Below are 11,703 nucleotides of genomic sequence, written 5' to 3'. Positions count from 1 at the left end.
TCTGTTTAATTTCATTCCCAGACCGAAGGCCGAAACTACCACTGGCCTGCTCAATGACTTACACATCAAAGTGCGTAACGCATTGTCCCAGATTAGTTTCATCACATAGGTGCAAATACGTTTAGCCGGGCGGGCACATCTGAATATCACATCAGAAGCGAGACCGCGCGACGTGCGTACTTCCACCGTCAGACACGTCACGTCGCTTCCTGAGTCACTTCCTCAAGTCGTTTCCATAACCAAAATCTGTATCATCGTATCATACGTTATGGGCCCCGAGAATACTTATTGAAAAGTCAAGAGTAGGCCAGTAGACGTCCATCCTGGTGTGAGTGCATGCCCGTAGCCAGGATTTTGAATGGGGGGGTTCTTCCGACTGCTAGAGTGGACCTCGAGCGCCGTAGGCGTGAGGCGAGCGCCGAAGGCGCGAGGTTCCTAGGGGGGTCCGGGGGCATGCTCCCCCGGGAAATTTTGAAAAATGAACTTTCTAAAATGGCATTTCGTGCATTTTTGAGAGGATTTCCAAGAAAAAATCAGAGATAGATTTTTATTCAATGACAAAGGGAGCAGTTTTTCTACGATTCCAGTCCATCTTTTAAAGAAAAATCTTGGACCTTTACATAAAATGTGGACCAAAAAGAGGACCTTTACATAAAATGTGGACCAAAAAGTGGACCTTTACATAAAAAGTGGCCCAAATAGTGGACCTTTGAGGCTTGTGGGGGGGGGGGTTCTTCCGAACCCCCCCTGGCTACGGGCATGGAGTGGATAAAACCTTACAGTCCGGTCTTTTGCAGTACCTACTACTGTATATATTACACAGAACTAGTGTGCTACTCCTAAAGGCGGTTTACCCGTTATGCAAAATCTGTATCATCAAACCGTTATGCAAAATCTGTATCATCAAACCGTTATGCAAAATCTGTATCATCAATACATGGATATCATCGTTACCACTTCATACCTATCGAAAAGAGTGCTACACTAGGGTTTTTCATCCCGGTGAGAATGGGCTAAAGCTAAAAGTCCGGTCGTCCAACATAGCTTATACCATTACCTAATGTGCAAAACTGCTGTTATTCCTGAAGGCGGTGTACCGGTTATGCAAAACAAACGTAGGCGTATTCATTTGATGTCCAGAAACGAGAGAGAAAACTAGAAATCTGAGGGAAGCTCCAAACTTCCGGGAAGTATATAGTACATAATGTTCACAACACCTGCTGACAATTTCAAACATCACAATAACAGCTATGTTAACAGTAACCATATATTGCACGGGGGTGTCAAATTATTTTATTTTAATTCCTAAAAATACAATTGCAAGTACAAAGAAAAAAAAAGGAACCCAAAAACCGATCATATACCGAAAGTCTACATGTAAGAAATCCGTCAAACCCACCATGAGTTAGCTGTGAACACATGAACACGACCGAATTCATTATTACTTCCCCGCGTAGGTAAAAATAATGCCAACCTGTGAAGTTGTACGAGTGGGTGTGTTCGTCCTCACCTGCTACCATATTAAGTAGATACTGTTCCTATATTTGAAGGGCAAATATTCATTATTTGTTCTGCAGGCACCGGTAGCAGGCCAATGTTAGGGAAACATCCTGTTTTAATTTCTGACACAAACACAAGTCTACATGTGTATAGTCTAAACAGTAGTGAATGCCATTCACGCAAACATTAATACGGAGCAAGAAATATGATGTTGGGCAGAATGACTTATTGGAAAAAACGTATGAAATACCAAGAAATACCACGTACAGATCAAGGAATTTAAACATAAGTTAACATACGTAAATGATAAACACAAGGTAATGCAAACAGGGTAAACACAAGTAAATTACTAAAGCCGTTACCATTAGTAATAAGAAATAATGGAATCCAGTTTGTCAACCTTCAGGCAATTATTAATAACATTGATAACTTTGGTATCACGAATTACGCACGTGCTTTGTGTATATACGTCCGGTTTGATAGTTTTCTGCATAACATATACTTCCGTCGCCTTATAAGCCTAGCGAGAGTGGGAGAACCCACAGCTCCGCCTTATACACGGCAGATGTTGTAGCCTCCGCTTGCCACAGCAAATGACGGCGACGTAAAACATTGACAAAAGCCCCTGAGCCGCCTCCTACGTCACCGGAGTTACGGGGCCCTGTGGGAAGGACGCTCGGAAGCCTATCAGGCAATTAAATGACTGGTCTATGGGGCCGTGCCTCCAATGTAAAGATAAGCGCGACAGCGTGCGATCGTTCCGTCCGAGTTAGGCAATACTGTAAGGCAAACACCAACCGCAGGGGAACAGTACAGCTGCTAGTTACACATAGTTTCTCACGGACCCGTGCAAACTGCTTTACTTATATTCTACATGAGGACTTTATCTGATTTTCACGTTTCCGACTGCTAGCGCCTTCAGTTTGAGCAGTCAACAGAAAGAAAGCCGGGACGACTTTTTCTCTCCATCTGGCGCGGAACATGGGACGTTTCTCTGCCTGGCTGGTCCTTCTGATCGTGGCGTGCTCCTCCTACGGACTTGCGGAGGAGGGAGAGGACCAAACCGGCCACTACACCAACACCTGGGCGGTGGAAATCCACGGAGGGCCCGACGTAGCCGATCTGTTGGCCCTGGACCATGACTTCGTCAACTTGGGACAGGTAAACCTGCTGCTTTCTTCTCGTTTTGCTGCTTGGAGAATTGTCCTGCAACCCTAAAATGATTCAAACCACTTGTATAGGCTTACGTAAGTGTGTGTTGGAGTTTAGGTAATATTCTTTTGAGTATTTCATTCCTGCCATATTGTTATAAAAAGTGTGTGAAGTAAGATAAACGACCCACTATCACATGAGTCAGACTGGCCACCTAATGATGTATTTCTTTATAGTTAAATATTCTGTCAACGACTCGGCTATGCAAAGAGATCTGACCGTTTGACTTGCACTGCAAATAAAGCGTCTGCCATCTACCGTCAGAAAATTTGAGATCTCCGGGTATAGATTAATTTCGCACGGGTACAACCCACATGTTTAAACAGCACTCGTGGCCCCATATATCACTCGCTGTTGCCTTGGCTCATGCCGGTATTTTGTTTCAATGCCGATATCGCATTTTGCAGCATTTATCTTTTTCTTCTGAAAATTCATCCAAAGATAAGGATGGAGATTTTCTTTTTTTTCTCATTGCCGATGTATAAAATCAGAGAGAAACACGCTCAAAGACGGATATCTGCTGTCCGTTTTACTCTCCCTTATGAAGTGTTTTTCCAAAGCGGACTTGCGGAGATAGCTAAGTGGAAGTCAGCCACTTGTACTGGCCTTTCAGTTTCAAGGCGATTTTCAATTTATCGCACGTTGCAAAGACACGCGGCTCTTATTTCACGATCAGGCCTTGATAATGATGTCAGGGGGGAAATTATGAACAGTAGATATAGAGACCTAAAAGAGACACGTGTATAATCTGTGGATTAATGATCACTTACTTACATGTATAAGCGAACGTTCTGTAGATTTGTATTATTTTTTGCAAACATTCATTTGTATCTGGCCCTCTTCTGATACGACCGTTACAAAAGCAAACGGTACGCGAGTCAGTAGCTTATCTACACTAATCTCCAAGCAATTTCTCAAATGGAAAATCAAAACATTTTCTGTCAGTTGGTTGTTGATAAAAATGTTTTCATCATGGTTTCTTGTTAAGGAAAAACACCGGGACAACAAGGCCAGAAAACGTTGATTTTTCAATTCCGCCTCAATGTCTAGTATCTGCTTAGCGCTTGCTGTCTTTGCTGCATCCCACTGCACCTCCCATTCACTGTAATCTCCAAGCAGATCTTTTGGTGGCTGCTCTCCTTCTAACTCCATGGTGGCTGCAAGACAGTATCAAATTGGCATAGCAATATGATCCAATACGCCTCCGTTTAACTGGCAAAAAAGATACCCGCACAAAAAAGAAAGCCCGATAAAAACGCCTCAAGACAAGTGAAAAACAATAAGCCGAAGTCTAAACCCCTGCTCGGAGACGATACATTCACTGTCCTTGAAAACCCTCGCTGGTAGAAACGTTGCCAGTCTGACGATAAAAGCCCCGTGGCGCGCACTAACAGGTCCGACACCAGCCGCGCCGCTTTCCGCCACGTAACAGTTCCTGCACGGAGAAGCATCAAAGGACAGTAATCAATGTTATGTGGCACTCAAGACCCCTCGGCCAAAATCGCGCCCGCCGAAATTGCCACCTTTAAACTGACTTAATCCGTGCGTCAAGTAATAAATTGTACGTCGGTGACAGTTGTAACACGGGACATTTACACTTCTGAAGCCTTTCCTCCAGCAGCGAAGTTGATTCGGCAGACAACATCGTTTTCTGGGAAATCGGATGATGTGTATGCACTTGATAGAGCCATTACATAACGACGAAAAATAGATGATATTGTGATTTTTGGAATGCAGGTTATTCATTCATAATTGAAATTCTTGCATTGTCTTGGTCTTTTGGACCTATTCTAGATATACAAAGTAAACCATGCAAATAAAATGCACAATGCAGATTGCAATAGATGCTTTTTCGCTATATAACAGAGGCATGTTGTAGCATGGTTTGCAATTGCATTGTCCCAATATATACTTGTGGTTTTGTTCCTCTACTGACTGAAGGCATGTAGATGATTTGACATGCAGTGTTCCTATAGCAGAGGTGTCTGCATCCTGTGCAGTGTTCGTAGCAGCTGTCAAAATATCATTTATGCAACGCTCCCGCCCGTCGGTAAAATGAGAGACGATAAAAGGATTCTCGGAAAACTGCCTGTAGAGAGAGATTTTGCAAAGATGTATTGAAGGCGTCCAATGCAATTTCAGGGTGTCACAGAATGACACAGTGTCACTGATGAAAGGTAGTGGATGCTACCTGAAACGTCTGACCGGTTCCAAAATCATATCCCGTTGCTTGAGTAACTATATTTTGGCGTATCTTATTACCTAGATGTCTAACCTTCACCGAAAGAAAAAATATTCTGAACAAGGAAATCTGTCTGATATTGACATTAACTGCCATTTTGTAGCATTTTTTGTCATCATTTCATACTTGAAGCGTTTGCAAACCAAGCTACGTGCGGAATTCTTTTATTTTTTGTAATCCTTTTACCGCCAGTAACCAGCCTATGCTACGGAACAAGAAACAGTTTTCCGCCAGCCACATCGGCCTCACAGATATCAGTATGCTATGTGATGGGTTGATCGAACTTACTACAAAGAATGACCAGCAAATATTGACTTTGAAAATCAAGTTTGATTGCTCTGAAATCGCTTTGTGTGCCTTTAACATGCATACCATGTAGAGATGTGACTCGTGTGTCCGATTGAAGACAATCAGTTTTATTTCGGCTGTACACAGAATAGAATTAGCGTTGTCTACTCCACATAACCTCACTTAAACCTTACGTGATCAATTGTAGTGAGCCTACGCTCGATCTATTTTAGAAGCACTCCAACTCTGCAACCTGACTCCAGTAGAAATGTAAGCTGACAGCGACATTTAGATGAGACCTGGGTATAATACAAGAAGAGTTTTTTTATACCCAAATAAATGTCATTAAAGCAAAGCAGATATCAAATTGTGAAAGGATATGATTATCAATTTTTGGTTAGCCTGTGTTACACAATCTGTCGCTATCAGAGAGCTTAGTTGACAGTGCATTGAAACTAGGCGTTACTGCTAGCAATGCGTTAAACAGGCGGTTGTGAATACAAGTGAAGAACGTTCAACTTGCCATTCCCAAAAATTGTTCACAGACAAACCTTACATTTTGTACTGCGGGAATCTGTGTTGACATTACAGTCTACAATCTAATATGTTCACGGTGACACTACTTGCTTCTGACATTGACAGTGATCATGAAAAGGGGTCGTCCTTTATCTTTCACCAGGGTCAAGTGAGATTAGCCGGCGCGACATTGGCCTTGTACCGCGGCCTATCTCCACCGCAAAGTTACTTTGTGCGTTTGCGGAAATATGAGTGGGGGTGGTCTCATATACTGTATCCAGAACCGTGCCTATCTAGTTCTATGCCTGAATGGGGAAGGGTTAGGATCAGGCACGGTTCTGGATACTCTCCGCGTATCCAAGAAGGTAGATTTGCCGCAGACACGTGTTCTGGATGCGCGTGGACTATCCGAAACCTTGTCTGATCCTGGTTCGGTTTTAAGCACAGATACAACGTTGTGTTTTTTTTCTGACGTACTTTGTGTTTGCTCTGGTCCCATTAAACATATAAAATATTGTAAACTTATGCCGAAGGCTAATTGAAAGGAACACTCGTACACAATAACGTCAAAGGGTTTACAAAAATATCTATTCTATAGATCCATCTGATGTTTCTACATACATTACTTGGGGTGGGGGTCACATCTTCTTTGGAGGCAATGGATAATGAATAGTCCCTTGTTTTTCATGATAAGTGGTTTCAGTAGAAATATAATTCTGGAGGTCTTCTAGATTGTGACAGCTCGGGGGAGATTGTGGCTACTGTTTTAAAAAGCCTGTTATGTAAAAACATGATATGCATACGAAGAATGAGGACGGTGTCAATAGACATTCTTAAAAGATATGCCACACCAGAAGAAGAATGTTGGCTCCAAGGTGATCATCTTCGAGGTTAACCTTCGACAATCGGGAAGTTCTGATGGTTAGTTGGGACAAGGTCGGTCTCCATATCTGAGCGCTACGTTTTGTTTCCGTTAGTTCGTCTGTACCAGGCGAGGAGGCCACCATATGGTAGGACTGAGAACCGCGAGGCGTGGCACAGGGAAGTTCAAAACAAGTGTAAAGAATACCTATGTAACAGTTACTCAGGTAACTGGATAGCTTTTGAAAACGGTCTTGCGTTTTAGGTAGCATTCACTACCTTTCAGTATACATCGTTCCATTCGAGAGCATCTAAAATCGTTAGAAATAACCCTGTACTAGCTCTCTAACCTTAGCTTATGTTTGGTCGGCAGTTCAAAGAAAATTAAAGTAATGGGGCATGAGACTATAAACCTTGTTGTCTTACGCTTAAGCTCGTTGCAAGTAGACACAATATTACACTTACAGCCCTTACAGGTTTTTTGTATTATTGATGATGTTTGCGCTGCGGATTATAAATACTCCAACATGGCGGAACGACAACCGGACGGGACAAACAAACCGGGTCGCCGTGACGTCAGGTATCCAGGCATCACGTCTGCGGACGTAACGGAGATTAAATATCAACCGTGTAACCGAATTAGAGCTGCGCAGGCTCCTCAAAGAGAAATGTCAATCGGAGCAACACATCACTCACGCACACTGTGATCGTGAGACTATTTCTTTATTGAACGGTATAAGAGTACCAAACATATTGGTGGACAAAACTGACATACAAAATACAAGGTAAATATCAAAACAAATAACAACACAGCAAATTGGGTGTTACAAGCTTATTTAGCGATTCCATTCCTTTTTTAGTGAGGAGCGTTTCGAAATTCATGGAAAAACGCCCCTACTGTTCTCGACCCATTTAGCGTATGTTGAACCGGAAGTGACTGTTGAGTCGCACCGTGAGCTGGCCATGGGTAGGAGGAGGCCTGTGTATCCAGGAAGAGTTCTTCTACCGGCTCCAACTTGCGCAAACAGGCAAACCGGAGACATTTCACTGTTTTGCTTCATTACCACCACTACGCGCGCGTGTGTATGTGTGTGTGCATGCGCGTGTTTGTGTGTGTGTGTGTGCGTCTGTGTGTGTGTGTGTGTGTGTGTATGTGTTTCCGCGTATTCGTGGTCAATATAACTTAAGAAGGCCTTAATGGATTTAAATGATATTTGATATGTAGGCATGTCTTAGGAATGTCAACTGTGGGCCTCCTGGTGGCTGACCTTGGTACTGCAGGAGAACTTCTCGTTCTATATCTTTTGTCCTATGGTTCTGATTTTTTTTGTGGCAGATAGCTTTCCATGTCAGGAACAAGTGGTGTGTGTTTGATCTCATAGCAGCATGTTCTGGTTAGAGATCGTTGTTTTTTTCTCATTTTACGTGTACGGATGTTTCGCCTTCAGCGTGTTTGTTCGTGTGTTTGCTTGCGTTGCCCGTAGTTACTTCCTCATGCTAGGTATGTCAGGGACACTGACAGGAAGTTAGGTCAATGGACAGAAAAGGCTATCTCAATTTCCTGTCTTCCATTTCCTGCTACATGAGTATCTGTTGCCTTATTTGGTAATAAGTAAGTTAGTAATTGCATGTACATACTCTCCAAGCAGAAATTTAGGCTTCGCCTTATGTTTGACGTGTTTTAAACGTTTTTTTCAGGCCTTCTTTTTTGTACCGGTATCTTCTTACACCAGCCATACGGGTGGCAAATGGATACTGTCTTGCCTATTGCATACTGTGTTTTAGCCACCAAAATATTTGCCTTTAGATTCTCATTAGAAAAATACTCACCAGAATAGACCTACAATTTCCCGCATAGAACGGCCACATGCCGGGTCCCCTCAAAACTGTAATTGCGTCATTACTTCTGGTGTGTTTGCCAACGGGCGCTACTTGACTGGTACTGACGTGGAACTGTCCGCTTAACGTCATTTCCGGCTGACTAATGGTGCGGGTGCTAATTGTCAAACGTATTTACGTGAATGGAAGACAGCACGTCACGAGCTAGCCTCTTGAGCAGACATTTCATGCGGCCCTCCCTTGTTTCTATGAGTGCCGATTTGCGGCGACTTCTTCTCATGGATAGGACTGTATCGGTCGCCTAGTCCTCTACTGTATCCAGTGCTGTGCCTGCCCTGTCTAGTTCTATGCTGAATGGGTTAAGGTTAGGATCAGGCGCACTTTTGGAGAGTCTCCGCTTATGCAAGAAAGTAGATTTGCCAGATTTCAGGGCCCTAAGAGTGGCTGGAAAGAGTAGAAACTGGCCTGATAGACAGATAGAAGTTTAAACTGTACCCTTTTAGCGGACAAACTCCCCTGACATATTATCTCAGACTATTTGGCAGCTTTTCAGACACCTATGAAGCCTGATAGTACCCCACGCGTACCCCTAGGTTTTAGGTACGCGTACCCCTAGGTTTTGGGTACGCGGGGACTATCCAGAACCGTGCGGACTGTGCATTGGTTCTGGGTAAAGCACGGTTCTCGTTACAACACTCTCCCGCCGGTACGGCACAGCTCTCCCCCGATTGAAAAGAAACCCCCGCAACGTAGAAACAAACGACGTCCGCTAGAACTACAGTACGCTAGAACGGTCTGCGCAGGTGGCCCGCATTTCTAGTGATCTCCACATGTACGAATGGTGTGCCGCCCTAGCTCTCACGCTCAATGAATAGCGGCCTGCAGGCCGATTTGAGCTTCTCATGTCATGAATACACATGGATTCAAACAAACACCGTGGATGTCACATCTCGCGAGGTGTCCAGGCACCAGGAGGCAGGCCTGAGTCCCAGGCAAACAACGGTGTAAAATACTACAAACACCAGGCGCTTAACACGCGTCCTGGAGCTAAGAAATACGACATCGTTCTCCTATTATCATCTCTAGTCGACAAACCATTCGATCTACCCGTTTGGATGGCTGGATGGGGTGTTTACTGAGATTTACCACATGTGTGAAAGGATTGACGTTACAGGTGATTATCGCCTTTCCAAGATGACCAAACTGTAAAGTTTGAACTACTTTATACACCGGGATGGACCGTTACTCTTTTCCATAATTGTGGTCTTCTTCAATAGCTAGTGTGTGCAATCATATCGCCACCCTATATGTAATTCCACTAACTCCCTTGTACAGAATAGCCTTTTTTTACCACCTTCCCGATCTTTCTTAGCTTGAAACTCAGTCAGTGGTTCAGAACTCCTGTGGAGACCATGGTATATTCGGAATGCTACATAGAGTGAGCAATTACCTCGATACATACGTTCAATTATACCACCACCCTCTAAAGCTAATTGCATCCGTAACCCTGTTATCAGACTCCTTTCATCCCATCTGAGACATTTTGTGGCGCCTTTTCAAACCCCGCTCGGGAGCGAGCCCTCTGAGGCAGCCTATTAATGAAAAACCCGCATGTTGAATTCGGTGTCCGGTAAGGCTAATAACACGTATTTGAATACAGAACAACGCATGAATGAAAATGCTTGCGTCTCCAGGCGCTAGTCCTTAACTTACGTCTTTTTTTGAACGCAGTAGTGCGTAGAACGTATAGGATTGTACGTACGGAACCGATAACATCTTTGCATTAGAGGTCCGCTGAGGAACCAAATATTTGACAGACTGATCACTCAACGAATCTCATACGTAAGCTTACTATTAGATAAAAAGCTTTTTTTAAAGCGTTTTACGTGTTTTGTTATTTTTTAAATCATACATTTACATCTTCTTGCATCATATTCCAATTATGACGTCAAGGGCCAGATAAATTTATTTATTGCAATGGTCGCTGTACGATAGTTTAGAGATCTCGTGATGTACATAAAGATGCAACATAATGTAATATGATATAATACAACTATAACACGGCAATTAAGCATTAGATAAAAAACATATTCCGCACGCCAGCACTGCAAGTGACATCAATACAGCTTAATTACTCTGCTGAGGAGTACGATCTACACGGTAGACAGAACGTCTTCTAGGATTCCAGTTGTGCAGGCATTCTAAGAACCAAGGTCGCATCCTCTTGACTTTCCCTGGCTTTTCTTTCACTTTCAACTTTGACGTCCGAGTACGGAGCCGGGGACTTTGACACCAGGTTACTCCTCCTACACGGGTATCTCCTCCTGATGTAACAGGTTCTTTGATGTAATATTTATGTTCAAATTGGATCTTTCAAACGCCGCTTAGTTCTTTACAAGCGCTCTCTGCACCTGCCGGGTAGAATTAGATGCTCAAAGCACCACCCTTAAGCGTGGCTTCTCCTGTTATTGGCTTAACTCGTGACTTGAATTCTCTAAAAACTTGGGGCGATTTAATCTCTAAGCAGATCAGTGGCGGCAATACAGTTAAATTTGGCAAGACAGTAACCGTTGGGCTGGCGTAATAAAGATACTGGTACAAAATGCAAATCCCGATAAAAAGGCCTAAAACACCGAAGCCTAAACCTCTAGGAAGCCTAAGCCTCTGCTGGGAAAGTAGGAATGACTAAACTCGTACTTTGAAGCGGGTAAGGCTTTCGGGTTAGTGACCGTCATTGATGATGATGATGATGCCGCAGGGATGAGGCCGTATATGGCCATTGAGCATCTGTAAGAAGTGCTTCGTGGAAATGCTCCGGGCTAATGACATTAACTCGCCTGTTTCATCGGTTGATGCTGCTCGTTTGATACAGGGCGGGCTCCGTTTCTTATTTTCTAGGCCCCTTCTGAGAATCTCCCTCTAGATCGTGAACACTGATGTCATGTCTGGATAGAAGATGATGCCAACATACTCCAAAAGTAAACCAATCGTCGTTTTCTTCAGCTCTTGGTTTCAAAAGAAGAGGATTCCCAATAACGTTGTGTTCAAGATGTTGAATACTGCAGTAGGGGTAGCACTGAATTGCATTTAATTCACAGCTGATGCTTAAAAATGCTACAACAGACACTATTGAACACAATACTGTTTACTAGCTCTTATACAGTATTGCATTTTATATCAATAGGCTGCAATGATTAAAAAAGCGTACAGTGTTGCACAGTACGCCTGGTATACCCAGCGTTTCT

General features: G+C 43.4%; 1 protein-coding gene across 1 annotated transcript in view; it reads left to right on the top strand.

Moving 5' to 3' along the window:
• Positions 1-2,207: 2,207 nt before the first annotated feature.
• The window catches only part of LOC109482637 (neuroendocrine convertase 1-like), a 29,377-nt gene continuing 19,881 nt past the window's right edge, over positions 2,208-11,703 (top strand). Inside the window, exon 1 of the mRNA XM_019785443.1 lies at positions 2,208-2,661. Within this exon, the coding sequence (XP_019641002.1) occupies positions 2,482-2,661 (180 nt within the window). The 5' untranslated portion in view covers positions 2,208-2,481. The remainder of the gene's footprint in view (positions 2,662-11,703) is intronic.

Source organism: Branchiostoma belcheri, unplaced genomic scaffold (genome assembly GCF_001625305.1).
Source record: "Branchiostoma belcheri isolate BF01 breed outbred unplaced genomic scaffold, Haploidv18h27 scaffold6, whole genome shotgun sequence".
Lineage (NCBI taxonomy): Eukaryota > Metazoa > Chordata > Leptocardii > Amphioxiformes > Branchiostomatidae > Branchiostoma > Branchiostoma belcheri.
Note: the sequence above shows the minus strand (reverse complement) of the source record. Positions and strands in the feature narration are given on the sequence as shown.